The following is a 20,938-nucleotide window of genomic DNA, read 5'->3' on the forward strand; positions in this document are numbered from 1 at the left end:
TCGTTGTATCGATGAGATTAACCACACAAAAAATCAGCAAAATCAGCGACTCGCATAGGGATCCAGGGTTGATGATGATGATGGCGAATTCCGAAATATAAGGGATGACGAATCACCTCTGGATCCCTATGCGAGTCGCTGATTTTTTTTTTGTGGTTAATCACATCGATATAAAGAACCTACGTTCGAAATATGGTTATGCTCCGGCGAATAGTTTCCGTGTTATCGAATTTCGAAATATAAGGGATGACGAATCACCCCCTGGATCCCTATGCGAGTCGCTGATTTTTTTTGTGGTTGATCACATCGATATAAAGATCCCACATTCCAAATATGGTTATGCTCCGGCGAATAGTTTCCGTGTTATAAAATTTTGAAATTTAGGGGATGACGAATCACCCCCTGGATCCCTATGCGAGTCGGTGATTTTTTTTGTGGTTAATCACATCGATATAAAGAACCTACGTTCGAAATATGGTTATGCTCCGGCGAATAGTTTCCGTGTTATCGAATTTCGAAATATAAGGGATGACGAATCACCCCCTGGATCCCTATGCGAGTCGCTGATTTTTTTTGTGGTTGATCACATCGATATAAAGATCCCACATTCCAAATATGGTTATGCTCCGGCGAATAGTTTCCGTGTTATCAAATTTTGAAATTTAGGGGATGACGAATCACCCCCTGGATCCCTAAGCGAGTCGCTGATTTTTTTTGTGGTTGATCACATCGATATAAAGATCCCACATTCCAAATATGGTTATGCTCCGGCGAATAGTTTCCGTGCTATAAAATTTTGAAATTTAGGGGATGACGAATCACCCCCTGGATCCCTATGCGAGTCGGTGATTTTTTGTGTGGTTAATCTCATCGATATAAAGAACCTACGTACCAAATATGGTTATGCTCCGGCGAATAGTTTCCGTGTTATAAAATTTTGAAATATAGGGGATGACGAATCACCCCCTGGATCCCTATGCGAGTCGCTGATTTTTTGTGTGGTTAATCTCATCGATACAACGATACTACGTACCAAATATGGTTATGCTCCGGCGAATAGTTTCCGTGTTATCAAATTTTGAAATTTAGGGGATGACGAATCACCCCCTGGATCCCTATGCGAGTCGCTGATTTTTTTTGTGGTTAATCTCATCGATACAACGATCCTACGTACCAAATATGGTTATGCTCCGGCGAATAGTTTCCGTGTTATAAAATTTTGAAATATAGGGGATGACGAAACACCCCCAGGATCCCTATGCGAGTCGCTGATTTTTTTTGTGGTTGATCACATCGATATAAAGATCCCACATTCCAAATATGGTTATGCTCCGGCAAATAGTTTCCGTGTTATCAAATTTTGAAATTTAGGGGATGACGAATCACCCCCTGGATCCCTATGCGAGTCGCTGATTTTTTTTGTGGTTGATCACATCGATATAAAGATCCCACATTCCAAATATGGTTATGCTCCGGCGAATAGTTTCCGTGTTATAAAATTTTGAAATTTAGGGGATGACGAATCACCCCCTGGATCCCTATGCGAGTCGGTGATTTTTTGTGTGGTTAATCTCATCGATACAACGATCCTACGTAACAAATATGGTTCTGCTCCGGCGAATAGTTTCCGTGTTATAAAATTTTGAAATTTAGGGGATGACGAATCACCCCCTGGATCCCTATGCGAGTCGCTGATTTTTTGTGTGGTTGATCTCATCGATACAACGATACTACGTACCAAATATGGTTATGCTCCGGCGAATAGTTTCCGTGTTATCAAATTTTGAAATTTAGGGGATGACGAATCACCCCCTGGATCCCTATGCGAGTCGCTGATTTTTTTTGTGGTTGATCACATCGATATAAAGATCCCACATTCCAAATATGGTTATGCTCCGGCGAATAGTTTCCGTGTTATAAAATTTTGAAATTTAGGGGATGACGAATCACCCCCTGGATCCCTATGCGAGTCGGTGATTTTTTGTGTGGTTAATCTCATCGATATAAAGAACCTACGTACCAAATATGGTTATGCTCCGGCGAATAGTTTCCGTGTTATAAAATTTTGAAATTTAGAGGATGACGAATCACCCCCTGGATCCCTATGCGAGTCGCTGATTTTTTTTTTGTGGTTAATCACATCGATATAAAGAACCTACGTACCAAATATGGTTATGCTCCGGCGAATAGTTTCCGTGTTATAAAATTTTGAAATTTAGGGGATGACGAATCACCCCCTGGATCCCTATGCGAGTCGCTGATTCTTTGTGTGGTTAATCACATCGATATAAAGATCCTACATTCCAAATATGGTTATGCTCCGGCGAATAGTTTCCGTGTTATAAAATTTTGAAATTTAGGGGATGACGAATCACCCCCTGGATCCCTATGCGAGTCGGTGATTTTTTGTGTGGTTAATCTCATCGATATAAAGAACCAAATATGGTTATGCTACGGCGAATAGTTTCCGTGTTATAAAATTTTGAAATTTAGGGGATGACGAATCACCCCCTGGATCCCTATGCGAGTCGCTGATTTTTTGTGTGGTTAATCTCATCGATACAACGATACTACGTACCAAATATGGTTATGCTCCGGCGAATAGTTTCCGTGTTATCAAATTTTGAAATTTAGGGGATGACGAATCACCCCCTGGATCCCTATGCGAGTCGCTGATTTTTTGTGTTGTTAATCACATCGATATAGAGATCCTACATTCCAAATATGGTTATGCTCCGGCGAATAGTTTCCATGTTATAAAATTTTGGCTGTACGCCACTGGTCACCGCGTTCGGGTGTTTCCGTCAAACGGTCTGCTGGAAACGGTCTGCTAGGTTCACACCGGTTATAGTTACAACGAAAATTTGAGAAATTTTAGAAAACCCCCTGTATATCGGAAACAGAGTATCTAAGACACACATGAGAGATGTTTTTGAACTCGGCTCATTCACCATTTTCGTTCGTCCGTTTACTCGTGAAACAACCTGTATAACAATAACACCTCGAATAACACCTTTTAAGCTGCATCAAGGAAATCTTATAATAGAAATGATCAACTGCATTGACGTGCATAAGGGGATATACGGGACATATAATAATATGATTGAAAAAGATTAATATGAATTTTAAGTAACATTTTTTAAAATTTTTGCCAGAACTACAGCTTCAAAGGTAACATGGTGTGCGTTTTGGTTGACTCATCAGTGCCATTACAGGCGAAGAGTAATACTTTGCATTTCGGGGTGAAAATCCATCAACATCAAAGTAATTTAGAAGTTAATAACTAGTCAAACTTAGGCAATTTTTCAGCTGTCCCCATTCATTTACTGCTTAGTTTATTTTTAATCTGCAAATAAGGTGATGGTACCTATAAGCTAAGCGCCACGTTCTGACACGGAACATCAACCTTCGAACTTTCTTAGCCTAATTCACGACGAATTTTTTTCAACATACGTTACCAAAACACTGTCGAGATTTGTGAGATCATGAGAATTTTAGAATATTTTTGAGATGAGTTCATACAAATAATGTAAAATCGCTGGTCAAGGTGGCGCCGACTTTTTTGAAAAATACTATTTTTTCTCGTATTTTTTAGTTCTGGATAGATTTGAAAGAGTTTAGGAGTACCTAATAAGAATTTTGAAATTTTCCAACATATTTTGGATTCCAATGAAAAAGGCAAAATAGTGCAGACATGTTCGAATGGGGTAAAATACCATCCCCAAATTATGAGTGTGGCGCTGAAAAACAAAGCGTAAGTCCTAATAATCGAGGATTGCACTCTGCATACTTTCCATGGCCCCTTGAGAACTTGATGGTGAATGAAGACTGCATTGATTATTATTCAATGTGAAGTGACATAAAATTATAACCATGTAATCGAGCATGTAATATAATTATGTTTCCATTTGAAAAATGGAGTGCGAATAAGGCAATAATAGAGAAAAAGAAAGTCAGAATGGAAAAATTCTCGGAAAAATTTCAGTTGTTCGAAGAATTTGCATGAAAAGAATTCTTGTCTTTTTAAGATTAATTCCACCTTTTTTCAACACATTCACAGAATTTTTTATAACAATTGTGTAACTTGAATTTCAATTTAACACTTCATTGCAATAATTATGAAGGGCATAAGGACAAAAAGACAGACTTGGCCAGAGACAACTCTAGACTTGACGTTCCTAGATATACTTTTTTGTCAGTTTATTTTAAACCTACACATCACACTATTATTATGAGAGGTGAAAATCTGTGATAAATCAAATTGTACCTAATGGGTATTATCTTTTCAATCGTTATAATAGTTAAATATCCGTCCAAACAAATACAAAACAGAATATAAACCTCGATATAAACATTGCACATATTTTCATATTGCTTTGATTCTATCATGCTCACACCGTCATTGAAAGAAATCAGGGTGTTCCTCAGATGAAATCTCTCAATAGAAATAGAATAAACCGATCTTCACTCACCTATGATTTGAATTTCAGATTCTGTTTTGCCGGAACTATATTTGACCCTTTTTCATTAAGAAGAAAAGCATCTTGAAAAACGAGATTTCAGGTGTACATTATTAACATTGGTCTACCTTCAAACAGAACAGCACTGAACACTTTTCGAAAACACTCAATTTAAATAACTTTCACAAATTCAAAACTGAAAATTTTGAATGTTTTCACTTCTTTTTGAGTAACTAAGATTGCGGAACTAGTCAATTTGATTTTGACAGTTTTAACTTTGACAACTGGGATTTATTGGAAAGGTTATTCTGTGTTTGTTTACCATTTTTCTTACTCTTTCTCATCAGTCATCACTTCATTTTCATCAGTATTTATTTCAGAAATAAATGTAGTAAAAACGAAAAACAGTTTCAATAAACACAATGCGAAAGTGTCCCCTAACATCCATTAACCTGGATGTTGTTTTTGTTCTTTCTTACAGTCGCTTCGTCCTACGAGGGTACGTAATAATTTGTGTTCTGTGATACGTAACCCACAATCAGCTGATTTATGAAATGTCAGTGTCAGCAAATCTAACCTTATTTTCATTTGAGTAACAACCAGAGACAACCGAGACCGTCAACCTCAAACAAAATCTATGTCCGATCTTATCATCCATCTCTTTCTAACTTTTGACGAGTTGTATAGTAGGTGGCGCTTGAATCGAGGGAACAAACGAATAGCGGGAAATTTGAATTTCTCTTATTCATTAGAGCATCCAATAATTATTCTATGTTTGCAAACATGATGAAGAAACTTTCACTTTTGATTTTTTCATTTTGCTCTTCAAAATATTAGAGGCAAATATTGGATTATTAAAAAAAAAATGAAGAAAATCAAAAGAGAGAGTTTCTTCCATCATGTACAAAATTGTGGTTTCATTTCAACTTGGAGGAATCGAGTAACACTTCAGATAAAGGACTTAATTTTTTATTTAACAATAATTATAACAACAATAAGTCTGCCTTGCTAACAAGAAAGGTCCTATCTGCAGAATGTGATGGACATAATGCAATATCTCCTAATCGGGAATAGTTCTGTTCGTCAACATTATATCTAAATGAAAACATGGAGAGTTTGTTGAAATACTATCTGTTATACAATGAAAAAAAACAGAAACCCCGGATTTTCTCAAAACTTAAATTCTACAGATAGGAGCTTTCATGTTAGGACAGCAGAATTTTAACAACAATAATTATAACAACATATGCTTCATTACTGATGCAATATCTTTTTTAATTTTTTGTTCATGCTTCTTGTTTTAGCTTCCGTTTTCACCTCTTCACACTTCCTTCTGCACCACCATGGAATGCCAATCCTACAGAGAGCAGCTGTCGTTATGTCCCTTATGTGACTTTTATGTTCAGAACATGCAAGATGATCAAAGTTCATGGTAGACAGTACCGCAAGTGCAGTCACTTTTACTTTAGGATGGGAAGGGGATTCATCCAAAAATTCCTCCAACACTGTTATTCCGCAACCTATAGAAACAGTGTAGCTTTCACTTGGGTACAGTAATACCGATCTTTGATCAGACCACTCTTTATTCATTATAAATAAATTTTGTGGCTCTAAATCTGAAGCTGTGAGCATAGAATCACATAAGGAACAGCATATGTGTTTTTTCACCACCTTAAGAATGGCTCCAGCCACATATGCCACAGACAGGATCTTGGGGCTTCCAGAAGAAACTTCTCCCGCAATTTCAGCAGACAATACCTCTACTGATATTTGCGGTGCTTCATTAGTCAGAGAAGCCTCTTCTACAGTTTCCCTTTCCAAACTTTGAGGGGGAATATTGAGGAATGACTTCAAATTACAGACAAGTTCATTGTCGTCCTTCTCACAATTTCTCCCACGAAAGCTTTGGCTTACCAATCCATTTAGAAGTTGAGTTTTCAAACTTCCAATGAATTGCTGAACTGTAGGATTGTCATTGCATCCACAACCATACCTAATTTGTCCAAACAGGTTCTCCAATGGATCTTGATTGAGAGTTCTTGTTTTGAGGGATTTGAAACCCAATTCCCTCAAATACTCCCAGAGCCCTTGAACAGCTTTGATCGATTGGAGCCAACCTGTTTGGGAAGGTGGCATGGATTGTTTCAGGGTGCCAGTTTTGGTGTATCGAATGAAGCTCCACTTTTTAATCCTTTGTGATTCCTCCTCCCAATATTGGATGTGGGGTGAGCGGACACTCAATGGACCCAAAGGGACCATCATCTGACTTGCCATTCATACTGTCAAACAGTGTGTCCACCTCTTTTATGAAGGAAGCAGTCCCAATGGCCTCGGGGTTCATTTGCCCTGAAAAAAAATATAAATGTAAAACGTATCAAGTTAGACCAGAAAAAATATATTACCTGCACTAATCAAGGAAAATATGTATGCTGCAACTGTGTGGCTCATTACTTTGGCAGCTATATTCACCTTCATTGCATACTGCAATATGGGTTTCAGGTATGTGGCTTTTATTTTCCATAAAGTCCTGAAAACGATTGTATTTCTATTATCTATTTCGTAAGCTGCAATGACATCCTGAAATTTGGCAACTTTATTCAAGATGGTTTCGCCAATGGTTACAGGAAGACTAACATTGTGCTTACGAAATAGAGAATAGGTACATTTCAATAAGTGAGGTGGATCAAACATGCAATGAACTTTTGAGTTTTCAAAAAAAAAGAAAGGTGTTTCTTTAGTAGCACCAAGTTCTTTGATGCACCTCACATTACTTGTACCCATATCACAGACTGTAACAGCAACGTCCACTTTGGCAACATGTTTTGCTGCAGAGAGAACTTCTAATAGACATTTTTTCAACTCTGCAGCATTACAACCCCTATGGCTGAAATAGTAGGCCACTGGCTGCTTCCAATTTTTACCCAACCCTACCAGCATGAACACTAACGCTTTTGTGGCAAGCCTTTTACTGAAATTAGTATCTCCAAAATCCTCAAAACCAAGGATTTTGTCTTCCCCCATATCATACTGGACACCTTCTTTGATGTCCATTTCATCAAATAAAAGGGCACAGCATCTCTGATGTATGTCCTTGGGGAGATTCTCATTCAGTTGATTGAAAATGCTTTCGTTGATTCCAACTTTGAACGGAACCATTTTCAACAACTTTAATATTGTGTTTTTGCTTGGTAGGGCCGCAAATTTTCTGAGGAGGTTATAGCACCGGGGACTCCTCTTGAAAAGGGAAAGAGCAATGATTTTGTCATCAAGGGTCCATCTTCGTGCATTGGCACTCTTTGCTTTAAAATTCCTGATTTGGGATAGCATAAAATTAGCCGTCACTGACGGCATGTCCTTAAAAAGGTTCCTTACCACTCCCTCATCAGATAGGTTCGTGATACTATTGATGGTGTGGTTTCTCTTTTTACACAGAGCTTTAACTTTGCGTAGTTGGTCTTCCTTTTTCCGAATAAGATCAACCAACTTCATCTTTCTAGGGGTAGAATTTGATAAGGTAAAATTATCAATATTACGGAATATCTTCGCCCTAGACCTCCCATGTGGTGTACTTGGGCATGCTGATGAAGATGCGCTAGGGGTAGGATCTTGTGCATCTAAAAATACAACAACAAAAAATGACATCAGTTTGTTGGAAAAAAATTTTTGCAAATAAATATAATACCTGATGAAGGAATTGTTGAAGTCCTAGATGCAAATTCCTTTTCATTCGAAGAAGGTATAGTGTTTCCCTCTTTAGCTAGAACTGAATGAAAGAACATTAAAATTGTACATTATAAGTGAATAAACTATCGTATTGAAATTAAAATATAATGGACAGAGTAAAAGAATATCATTAGTTATTTCAAAGGAAATATTTGCAGATAAAAACTGTACCTGATGAAGATAATGTTGAAGAACTAGATTCAACTGGAAATACGTCTTCAATTACAGAAGGCATAGTGTCTCCCTCTTTTGCTAGAACTAAATGGTAGTGCATTAGAATGGTACCTTAAGAGTGAATAACCTATTTACTAATGGTATGATATAATCTTGTAGATAAATAGCTATATTACTGAAACATAATAATACCTGGAAATGAAGGAATTACCCATGCTATAGGAATAGCATCTCTCTTCAGTTTTAATAACCTCAAGTCCATGTAAGCTTCGTTGCTGAAATGCTTATCACAAATTCGATGGTGTTTTTTAAATTGGGTGTTTTTGAAACCTAGAATTTTCATCCACGATTCACATCTACAAAATAAAATATGGATTTTACCTGGATTCACTTTAAACAATGCCTTTATTGAAATCTGCTTTTGAATGAGATAATTTTTACTCTTACCTTCCTGGATTTGATGGAAAACAAAATAATTTCTTCACTTCGAACTCGGTGTCTCCACAGACTATACAACTTTTTGCAGCCATACTCGAACTCACTTTGTATTATAAAAAAAGGAAAACTTATTCAGCGTACTGCGACCCAAACTGCAAGAAGTTTGAATTTGAAAAGGTTTGTTGTTGTTGTTGTTTGTTTACACGTGGTGAGGTTATTTCTGTAAGTGCCATTGCGCATGTTTTTTCTTTTTCTTTATTCTATTTCACACCAAATTTCGAATTCCCCAGAAGTCGAACGTAGCTCCACCTAGGGCTAGACTCAAGTAAAGTGCAACAAAGATAGACTTATGCCATTTCAACTAAATAGAGAGAGATGCAAGAGGGTTCTTAAAATCGGACAAATTTCTACTTGAGGTTGACGGTCTCGGTTGTCTCTGGTAACAACTGTCAAAAATTTGGTTGATTTTAAAATGTAAACTTCTGTTTCTACAATACAATGTACATTTTAAGGAAACTCGATTGAGAATTAGATCTACCTGCTAGCAGCATTTATCAGCACTTTTGATTTTGTCTTTACGGGCTCGAAAGACATGAACGGGTAGTAAAAGGAAGGACGAGAAAGCCGGAAAAATAATAGTCAAACCAAATGCTAAAGTAATACAAAAAACACCTATTTCAAAATGAGTTTTTTAGGTGATAGTATCGTTATATTTGTCTCCCAAGTAAGAAAAGTTGTAGTTTTTAATGAGGAGCCTACACAAAAATGATTATTTCAGGTGTTTTTTTTCATCGGAGCATGGATTTTTTTTGTGAAACAGCTCTTCAAGGATTATGAAGTCAGACATGTGATGATTCAACTTTTATTTTGTATAACTCTTACTTTATCATGCACCATGTTTGAACTAATAATATTTGAAATATTGGAGATGCTTGATTCAAGGTATTCTTACTTTTTAAGAACTTATTTTATAATAACGCAACATTAGTTCAAGGTTTTTCTACTGGTATTTCATGTTATATTTTCTACTCTTCATACTTATAGTGGTTAACCCTCTATATTTATCATTCTGCTGTATCAGCAATGTTCCTTATGGTAAATATTAATTTTTCTCATTACTATAGTTTCCTCAAAATAATCAATTTTTATATTCAAGTGAAATCAGAATACATCAAACATGCTACAATCCTTGTGTGGATAGCTTTTCTTGTAATATTCTGGAAAATAGGGGACCCTTTTCCAATTCTCAATACGAAACAGGGTTTGTTATCAATTGAGCAGTTGGTATCAAGAATTGGTGTTATCGGAGTAACTGTGATGGCTTTATTGTCTGGATTTGGCGCTGTCAATTATCCTTACACATCCATGAGATATTTCATGAGGTAAAAATATCATTTTATATGTTCTTTCGTAGTACCTATATTTAAAATTACAACTAATTTTCATATATTGAAACTTTGATAAGAAAATCAATTATACACAACAAAGTTATATTTTGTCATAATTTTCACTTGGCCACCACTCACATTTCTCTAACAGGCAGGGAGGTTACTAATTTTTTTACGGAATATTTAGCTGGACACATGGAGGTGAATCCTACCTCCATGGCTGAATCGGCGAACTACTTACCGCCTGCAGAGTGTATGTAGAGTCAATCAAACTACCTCTAGACACTGTGTGCATCATCTATCGTTACATATATTCCCAAGGTTTCATTGCAACCTGAAAAACAGTTCAGTGAGGAATAAAATATTTAGAGAGTAAACTCACATCCTGAACTATTCTGACTGATAAATTCTCATTTCATTTTCAATGAAAAGGTATTTGTTTATCATATCAGAGAGGGGAGCATGTGAAAACATCCCCTGAGCACTCAACAGGGTGCATTTCAGGAAGACAAATCCACAGATCTTGCCCTCAACAACTTTTTAGGCAGAATCTCTGGCCCTCTCAACTATAGAGCTGCTGTAACAGCTTCCTTCTTATACATAGGAGGCACCTTTTATGCTGCCTTCGCTGAACACTTGGTGAATACTGCCAAGAAGCGTTCCTCATACCATAACGAACATTATGACTCTATACTAAGCGCAAGAAACATTTCAACCACGCTTTGTGTCGAAATTTTTAGGTTCAAAGCCAGGTGGGGTGCCCACACTGCCCACCTCTACTCTGGTCCCTCTTAGTCGACGTTCTATTCCAGACCATCAGCTCACTTGATCTATATATTCAGGCATATGAGGATGACATGGCTGTTTTACCGACCGGCGGCGACGATGTAAACATCTCAACGGCCCTTTTAGTGAACACTAATTATCATTCAACGTTGATGCGAGTGAGAGCATTTAGATCTTAACCCTTGAAAAGACAAGATTGTATCATTTATTAAGAGGAGAACCCTTCCAACGATGAATCACTACTTGTAGGGAAGCCCAATATCTGGGTAGTACCCTAGATAGAAAGCTCAGCTGGAATTCTCATGCAAATAAAACGGCCCACAAATCCAGACACTCTCTTTTGGCCTGCCAAAGAATTTGTGGACAAACTTGTGGAGAATTATGTCACGATGATCAGACCGATAATAACTCGTGGAAGCCATTGGCTGGTGGTTCTATACAGAGCTTCAATAAACCCAAAACTCCAAAGAACAGTACATCTAATGGTTACGGCTCTACTCCAATTCCAGCCATGGGAATGTTATTAGACCTTCCTTCTCTTCTTCTCTTTTCAATTTTGCTGTGATGACAAAGAGTTTACCCCACACACCGTCGCACTTTCATTGTTCAACTTCACAGTGTTGAAAGTGAAAGAGTGCTGAAACATGGCTGAACGGAATCTAGGTAACATGAGCCTTTGTCCATCTCTAATCGCGACATCATGCATATCGTGTCTAAACTCTTATTCCCCGACGGCAGATGAAGAAGACCTTGAGCCCTTGGTTCTCTCAAGTACAGCTTGGCGGAACTCAGAAAGCAATCTCCCTGTGATATAATTTTTTTCCCCTCTTAATAAAACTCTCTGTAGACTTTGGAGGAGGACGAATTATTACAGTCCGCTTTCCATACACTAACAACTGTTAGGGAGATCGGCCACCGAATGCGAAGTTGAGCGAAGCTGAGAGTTTTCAATGCTAAATCACGAGCTACGTCACTCGATTCGTAGCTTGCCAATTATATTAGCATTGAAAACTCTCAGCTTCGCACAACTTCGCATTCGGTGGCCGATCCGCCTTACTATTATGGATAAATTTTGATTTATTTAAAGCGAAAACAAACCGCACAAATATCACTGCGCCATCTAAACGAATTGCATTCCGTTATTGGCAGATGGATGATCGCTACCTCAAATATAACGGTCTTAATTTGTAATTGAAACGCTTATTTTCGTTGCTCAAAATAAATCAACGTGAAATTTTCGGCCCCAGGAACAAATTGAACTAGTTAATCTCGAGGCAACAACAGAATATTGCTCTATTTTTTCCTATAGTTTACTCAGAGTAGTCCATGAAAGCCAGAAATAAAAGGCTGATTCTGAAATTTTCCAACATTTTATCACAACACAAAATCTCAACAAATCGTACACCTTAACCTTCCTTATGAATTTTTTCTGTTGGTGAAAATCGCATGATAATCCGTTCAGTATTTTTCTAGTTTACCGCGAGCAGACAGTCAGAGAGATGTGGCGAGGAACTTCATTTTATAATATGTATAGGCATATTACAATACAATACAAATACATATTTCTATGCCCTTCTCTATTTTTAGGTAGACTCGACTGAAACAATAAAAAATATAGGTTGTACTTTGAAAATCTTGTGTTTTGTTAAATTCGATTAGTCCAAATTGATGATTTTCTTATAAACGCCCTGCACATTTCCAGAATTGAGGGATAGAGCACGCGTTATCGTTTATAGCTGAGTGTAGTGGGGATCGGCGCTTTCAGGAAGTCTCGTCACTCGAGTCATCGGAGCTCGAATTTATTTCTTGCCTAAATTAGGAATTCTTCATATTCAACGTGCCATATCTCCTGAAGTAAACGTGGAAAAAATATACTATAAAGAACATTTTTGAAAAGGAATAAATGGTAACATTCATTTGTATATAGGTACATTGAGTCATTTAAGGACAGTCAAACGACCTTCTCAAAGGGACGAATATTTCGAAACGATTCACATTGTGAAAATTAACTGATGTGGACTAAGTTAGGAATATGGATTTTTCGTGGAGTATTTCGAGCTCTAAACAATTGTAGAAGTAAATAATTTTTCTCTATCTGTTACTCAGCGTTGCGGTCTTAAATTCCAGAATGGAACGAACTCATTCCGACATTTTCAATATTTATACTCATATTCCGAACAAAGACCTCGACAAATTATACATGTAAACCTCCTTCTTGAATCATTCTATGTATTGGTGAAAAAAGCATGGAAATCTGTTCAATATCTTTTGAGTTTATCGCGAACAGACAGACTCTGCGGATGACTTACTATTTACCGATTTTTTTTTTACACTCTGGCGGCAGATATAGTCGGACTTGGAACTTGAATTCCCGCAAGCTGAACGTAGAGGAGCTCAGGATGACATCACTATGACATAACCCCTTTCCCCTCGTAAAAAAAATTCTCTGTTGAATTTGCCTGGAAGAGGACAAATTATTGAGCATATTGTTTGTAACTGCCCGACGGCAGATAGAGTCAGAATTAGGACATCCGATTTTCTCAAGCTGAATCTAGAGAAGCTCGAGAAATCATTCTTACTGAAATCACTCCTACTATGTAAACTCTCTTAAGCCTAACCCTCTTTAGTCTTTGCCTGGAGGAGGACAAATTATTGAGCATATTGTGACTGACCGCAGATATAGACGGACGAAACCCTTGAAAAAAAAGCTGAACTTGAAGGAGCTCAGAAATCGCTTTCCCTCTGAGTTAATCTCTTTCGTAAAGAAGACTATACTTGAAAGCGATATTTTGCTCTATGAGGTTGTTTATTTGCCATAATAAACTGCACTGGTCGCGGTAGCGGTTCTGGTGTGTCGAACGGACACGCCTAACAAACTATAACTATAGGGAACAAAGAATCTATATATCAAGGAAGAATCAGAGATATGTCTAAATTGTGTTATATTATAGGGAAGTTAACATTTCTGATGTGCATAATATTGAGAAAAAACTCAGACAAGCCATGGACATGATTCTGGTGAAGAAAAAAAGAATAGCCATAGCAAAAAAACAAATGGCAAACAACTCATTGGATTCGGTGAAGCAAAGCATCTGGGGTATGATTGCTTCCGCTACTTCAAGAAAACAAGAAAGTAAGTATTTACATCATATTGTCAGTTTCCGAAGATGAAATCCCTAACAAATCTTTACTTTAACTTCTTCTTTTTTCTAAAATAGAAGTGACAACATTTCATGGTCAAAAAATTATATCCTCTGAACTTACAGAGTTACCAGTTACCTGTTTATTGCTAAAATCTAAAAAGATCCACTGAAGCATTTTCTATTAATTCCTGAGATAGAAATATAGAGAAATTTTTCCAGATATAACACAATTGAAACTAGAAGTTGCTGGTTTAGAAGAACTAAGCAGGCAACTATTTTTAGAGGCTCATGAAGCCCGAAATATGTTAGAAAGAATTGAATGGTCAAAGACGTGGAAAGGCCTTTATTTCAATTTTCTAGGATATATTTTTTCAGTCTACTGTTTATGGAAAATTTTCATTGTGAGTAAAAATTTCTTGTTGAAGTACATAGGTACTAATGCGATTATATTTTTAGTGCACAGTTAACATTATCTTTGATAGAGTGGGTAAAAAAGACCCTGTAACAAGAGTAATTGAAATAGCAATTCATTGGATGGGTTTCAATTTCGATGTTAATTTCTGGTCTCAACAGGTTTCATTCTATCTTGTAGGATGTATTGTAGTAACATCCATTAGAGGATTGCTCCTGACTCTAACTAAGGTAAATTTACATATTTAACATGAATAATGTTTTATGCATACTCTAACCTCAATTTACCAAGGTATTTTGTTGTTGCTTTTGATCATTTTATTGCAAAATTATATTATTGAAGATAGCTATAAATGAAACAGTATTACTATACTATTTTCAGTTCTGTTGAAATTTTATCTATGTAATATTTTATTTTCATTGTACACAGAGATGAGATTATTTTTGAATCTATTTCTAAAATGTTTCACAGCTTAGCTTTTCCATTACTGTTGTTGGTTGTTGGTATTGTTTTATTAACACATATTCCTTTTTATTTGCAGTTTTTCAACAAAATATCCTCAAGTAAAAGCTCAACAATCATAGTGCTTATTTTTGCCCAATTAATGGGCATGTACTTTGTGTCATCTGTTTTACTACTGAGGATGAATATGCCTCCCCAATACAGAAAAATCATAACCCAAGTTCTGGGGGATCTGCAATTCAATTTTTACCATCGCTGGTTTGATGTTATATTTTTAGTGAGTGCTCTGAGTAGCATCCTTACTTTATTCCTTGCACATAAGCAGCCTGTTAGAGACAATATGGAATCTGAATGAATGAGGTGTTGTGTACACATCCAATATACACTGTATTCGTTGAATTCCTATATATTCACGTCCCTCACTCTGTAGTCCCTGCAGATTAAACACAGCCAAATGGTATACCTTTATATCACGGGACAGAGAAGTGACAGATCTGAATAGATTTGTATTAACCAAACACGCCCAAGCACATATTAATAAACTCATGGCAAGATCATTTCCATAATGTATATATTATGTAATAGGAATGTATATAATATATTTGTATTAAATTTCATACATTTCAATGTTTCAGTATATACAGACTCCTGTTATAGCTGTTAGCATATCCCATTGAATTTTTTATAGTTTAATAACTTTTATTCCGTAATTAAGTGTTTAAGTATTATTATAAGGTTTTTTATAATTTTATTATATACTTCTGATATGATTTGTTTCAATTTCATTCAAAGGCAAAAAAATGTGCTTTTCCACTTAATCATCACACTGGTTGGAAGACACTAGCCCTCTTTTATATGCGACTGAAGTGCGAGAGGTGATTCTTCGTTCGAAAACGTTAATTTCGTGAAGAAAAATGTCTTCTAAGATATGGAATGTCAAATATGAAAATCTTTCTCACGTTTCTTTGAAAGAGAAGAGATATTTCGATACCTGGCAATAATCTTTTTTTATTCTACAAAAACATAAGGTGTACACAAAAGAAGTAGCATTCCAATAGCAGAATTCTTGGACAGCATATATGCTGTCCAATTAACAAATGACTATGCCTACGCAGTGTGTCCATCCCTATCGAAGATCATATTACATTTAGCTCTGAGATTATCTCGGAATTATAATGTTCGGAATCAGTTTCTTACTCTGCAGCGACAACTGGCTTTAATAACAGCATACTCTTCCTGGATGGAATGGTCTTACTGATGCTTTAAGTGAGGGTGGTTGGCTAGTTCGATTCAGATCTAACATTTATTGATTTTCTTATTGATGGATGTTGCATCGAAATCAATTTCGGTTATTATTTATTTATTTGCCTCAACATATGAACGCGTTATCCTGAATTTTGTATTATTCCCGAAATGACCCATTGAATTTTTCGCTGTCTGCCGTAACTTTGTATACGGGGTTGTGTGCGCTAACTTCCTAGTGGCGCGCACATATCTCCATGTCATCCCTCCACCGTACCTCTGAGTTCCTAGAGGCCATCAGAGATATAGATATTGATATATATCTCTGGAGGCCATGCATTAGCTTGAAACGGACACCATGTCTCAAGGAATTACAAGAGTACAGAAGTCTACGATGTTAGCTGGAAACGCTGCACCCTTGTCAAATTATTCAATTTTGATTAGGATTCAAATGATAATACTTTCTAGAGAATTATCTCATTTATGAAATGATGACTTGTGAATTGAATTTTTTTTTCTTCAAGCGTGCGCGTTCAACCTTTTTCATGCACTCACACACATCTCAAGTTCCAAAGAGTCACTTTCCCGCGCGCAAATTATATTTATAGAGTAAATTAAATTCTGTCATGTCTCTATGCACCCAACGCCAACGATGAGAAATCCATGGTAACGGCATGCAGAATTACGTCATTATACAGGGTGATTCAAAACTCGAGGCGAAAAATTAATTGTTATATTCTAACACATAGAGACTGATATTCTGTTCTTGATTAAACGTAAAAAAATCTTTGGCCGATGAGGCTTCGTTTCCAAGTTTTTGGACAAAAGTTTCTGTATACAACCAATTAAATTTCATAAATTACAGAAAGCCTGGAAATAAATAACTCCCATAATGAACATATGTATGGTCTCTACAAAATCCTCACGCTTTTAAAAGAAGGGGTTTTCAACAAAGATTCTACATGTATGGGGCGGAGTCTTTAACGGAAAGTTACTACCAATCCAAGTCCTGCCTGATCATTTGAATGCCGATGCGTACTTGTAGTTTTTGGAAAACAATCTCGATAATTTGCTAGAAGATTTTCCTGTGGATTTGGTATACAATCGTATGTGGTATCAGCACGATGGAGCACCACCGCATGTTGGACGAAATGTTGTCGCCTGGTTAAACCAAAATTTCAATGGTAGATGGATTGATCGGCGTGGTCAGTTGCTATGGCCAGCGAGATCACCTGATTTGAATTCTTTGGATTATTTCGTATGGGGACATTTGAAACAACAAGTTTACGCAGTGGAAATTAATGATAAAGAATGGAACGAATGCAGTCGAATCCACTCAGAATAGGCAAAACATGCAATAAGTGTACAATTCCCATATTCTTCGTTGCCAAGCATGTATCGATGCTAATGGTGGCATTTTTGTACATTTGATTTAATTTTTTCTGTACTTTTATCAGCTATTGAAGTTCAAAATTGATGTATGCAGAAATTTTGAACAATTATATCTCTTAAACAATAAAGCAACATCCAAAAATTTTATTTTCCTTTCTTTATCAAGAATAGCAGCCTGTATACTTTCCTCAATTTTTCGCCTCGAGTTCTGAATCACCCTATTATATATTGATTAATCAAATCAAATTTAACCTATTTCGTGAAATTGGTATATGTATTTATATACGAGGATGTATATTGATATCTAGTTAGCCTAGACCAGTCCATGCATAAAAAAATATTGCGTTACCATAGCAACGAACAATAACTCATTAGAAGTGTCAGTGTGAAGTTTGAGGTCAAAGAAGTAAACCAGAGTTACGCAAGAAATTAAAAGAAAGAAGAAGTCCACCGAAATTGTGAAAATCGAAAAATTGGAGTATCGAGCCATCATCAAGTACCTGTATTTAAAAGGGTTAAGAGGTGAGCAGATTTACGAAGATGTCAATGGCCTTCGAATGCGATCGTGAAAAATTGGACTGCAAGCTTCAAAATAGGTAAATTTTCCATTGAAGATGATGGCCGATCGGGAAGGCCAGTTTCTGTGTCAGTCCCCGAAAATATCGATGCAATTCATGATATGATTTTATCAGACCGTCCGTCGAATTGGGCTAGAACGGATATCTGAAGCACTCAATATTTCATACGAACGCGTTTATCAAATAGTTCAAGTCAATTTGGACGTAAGAAAAATTGCTGCAATCCCCAAATGTTTGAATGTTGACCAAAAGCGTGCAAGGAAAGAAGCATCGCGACGATTCGCGGGCACGGAGTACAAAAATAGGCATGATGCTGTTGCCAATAAGATTCTTCACCGAGAATTAGCACTAAAACACCAACTTCGAAAAAGGTTCCTTATTACAATTACCATCCAGATGCTGTGTTGGAAAATGAACATCACAAGCTCTACTGGGATCGCACGGTTCTCACAGACCGGAAAATAACCCACAAGAGACCAGATAGGCACACTGAAAAAATTTCAAAATACAGAGATCTCGAGGAACAAACCAGAAGACAGTGGAAGCTGAAAGATATCAAGACCATCCCTATTGTCATTTCATCTACAGGCCTGATACCGAAGAAACTCTACTAGAGAACTTGAGGAAACTTCAGTTGGACGAAAATATCTATAGAGTCATGCAGAAGGCGGTACTGCTCGAAACGGCGAGAACTGTACGCAAGTACATGGGGAATGCAGAGGAACACCGTCTGCTCCGACAGGAAGTGCGGGTGGAGCAGGAATCCAACCTATACATACAGGAGCGATCCGGACCGACCACCACCACGAGCCCGAAAACCTGGAAAGGGCTCTAACAGAGCTTAATCCTTTTGATATCTGAGATATCTGGGATAAGTGAATTTTCCTCTGGAGAGGAGTGTGAAAGCCGCAAGGCTAAAGTCATAATAATAGGCCTTTATTCTCCAACAGGTTTTCAGCCCAATTACAGGAAAAACAAAATGAAAATTACTATAAAAAACACAACAGCACATAGTCATGCTTGACACAGTTATAAATCGAGAAAATCAAATATTACAAAATTGAATTTAGCAAATATCCGATTCTACATAATCTTGGAGCAATTTTATACAGAGGGTCATCATTAATGTCACACCTATTAGCTATCTTATTATAAATACTACACATGTAGTGAATTGGTGACTTTAAATTCAAATTGGTTTTTCCTGCTCTCAGATAAAACAAGAAATAAGTTCTGCCCTCTAAGCGTGGAACAAGAATTGGTAACTTCTCCAATAATGCTGGAAAATCCACCCTGTTATTTAAAAGTTTATAAATGAAACTCAATGCTAGCATACCCCTTCTAGTTTCCAAACTCCTGCCCTTAAATACGCTGAGTAGTAATTTATGATCATATCCAATAGGAGGACATTCCCATCCTGTTTCCATGCCAAAAACTTAAAAAATTTCCGCTGTACCGCCTTCAGTCGATGTATACTCGCTTACTCCAGTTTGCTCCTTATTAATGAATTAAATAACGACATGCAGATAAGTGTCAACGCATGTAAAGCATTTTACCGTTGCGAATTGAAAACCATGCAATCTGCATGCTGATGATACCACATGATCCATGTGAGGTAAGAATGTGCACCTCTCATCAAATATCACACCCAAGTCTCTTATCTTCGTTAGACGATTCAACACATTACCGTTCATATTGTAATCATATTTGATTATTGCCTTCCTTTGAGTGTAAGATACAATGTAACATTTCATGCCATTCAAAGCCAAACGGTTGCGACAACACCATGCACTTATAAGATCTATGGCCCTCTGTAGAATGATGCAATCCAATTCACTTAGGATCTCCAGATATAATTAAGTCATCTGCAAACATCAAGATGAGTATACTGACTTCATCAATAAGGTCGTTGACAAACAGCAGGAACAACAGAGGTCCCAAATTTGACACCAGATGAAGCAACGAATTGGCCAGAACGATAATTTTCAATCTGTACATATTGACGCCTATCATGCAAGTATAAAGCAATGAGTCCCCCAGTAAAACCAAACATGCGCTCCAACTTGGCAATGAGCCGCCCACGTTCCACACTGTCGAAGGCTTTATGGAAATCCATATATGCAACATCGAGTTGACCAGATCCATCTAGAACCTCAACCAATGATTGAGAAAACACAGCCAAATTAGTCAAACATGAACGCCGAGGCATAAAGCCATGCTGCTGACCTTTGATCCGACTGCTTACCTTAGGAATAATGGCATTGAACAAGATTATTTCAAAGATTTTGGAGAAGTTTGACAATATGGAAATGGGTCTATAACTTTGCTTCCAACCTGAGGGATAAGTATTTTTTCGAAGAGCTAAATTGAAAATATGAACCAGGGAACCAAGACTCTTGGTATCCCATCTGGACCAGCAGTGCTTTTGTCATCCAATTTTCTCGTAGCAAACATGACGTCATCCTCACGATAAGAGAAGAACAAAACCGGAGATTACTATTCGACATTACTGACCACTCTACGGGAAAAATTGAAGAGAAAAGGACGCGGAAAGCTAACCAAAGGTGTTTCGTTTTTGCAGGACAACGCCCCTGCACACAAATCTCATGTTGCCATGCAAAAAATTCGTGATTTAGGGTTTGAATCACTAGAACACCCCCCTTAATTCACCAGATTTGGCTCCACCCGACTATCATCTCTTTCCTCAAATGAAAAAAAGCTTAAAAGGTCGCAAATTTTC

At 37.0% G+C, this 20,938-nt stretch overlaps 3 protein-coding genes across 3 annotated transcripts in view; 1 reads left to right on the forward strand and 2 right to left on the reverse strand.

The window, feature by feature from the left end:
- LOC123323018 (WD repeat-containing protein 47) overlaps positions 1-4,737 on the reverse strand; it is a 186,291-nt gene extending 181,554 nt beyond the window's left edge. Inside the window, exon 1 of the mRNA XM_044911201.1 lies at positions 4,473-4,737. The gene's annotated coding sequence lies outside the window, so the exon portion shown is untranslated. The remainder of the gene's footprint in view (positions 1-4,472) is intronic.
- Positions 4,738-6,645: 1,908 nt separating this feature from the next.
- Positions 6,646-9,139, reverse strand: LOC123322963. Its single transcript, XM_044911088.1, has 6 exons — positions 8,805-9,139; positions 8,550-8,713; positions 8,355-8,441; positions 8,143-8,223; positions 6,863-8,074; positions 6,646-6,806 (listed from the first exon to the last, which is right to left on the reverse strand). The coding sequence occupies exons 1-6, from the start codon at positions 8,885-8,887 to the stop codon at positions 6,646-6,648; spliced, it is 1,788 nt and encodes a 595-aa protein (XP_044767023.1). The 5' UTR covers positions 8,888-9,139.
- A 101-nt stretch (positions 9,140-9,240) lies between these two features.
- Positions 9,241-15,756, forward strand: LOC123311692 (Golgi pH regulator). Its single transcript, XM_044895763.1, has 8 exons — positions 9,241-9,519; positions 9,574-9,737; positions 9,784-9,890; positions 9,952-10,177; positions 13,921-14,102; positions 14,332-14,513; positions 14,569-14,754; positions 15,066-15,756. The coding sequence occupies exons 1-8, from the start codon at positions 9,478-9,480 to the stop codon at positions 15,339-15,341; spliced, it is 1,365 nt and encodes a 454-aa protein (XP_044751698.1). The 5' UTR covers positions 9,241-9,477; the 3' UTR covers positions 15,342-15,756.
- The last annotated feature ends 5,182 nt before the right edge of the window (positions 15,757-20,938 follow it).

This window comes from Coccinella septempunctata, chromosome 1 (assembly GCF_907165205.1).
Source record: "Coccinella septempunctata chromosome 1, icCocSept1.1, whole genome shotgun sequence".
Classification (NCBI taxonomy): Eukaryota; Metazoa; Arthropoda; class Insecta; order Coleoptera; family Coccinellidae; genus Coccinella; species Coccinella septempunctata.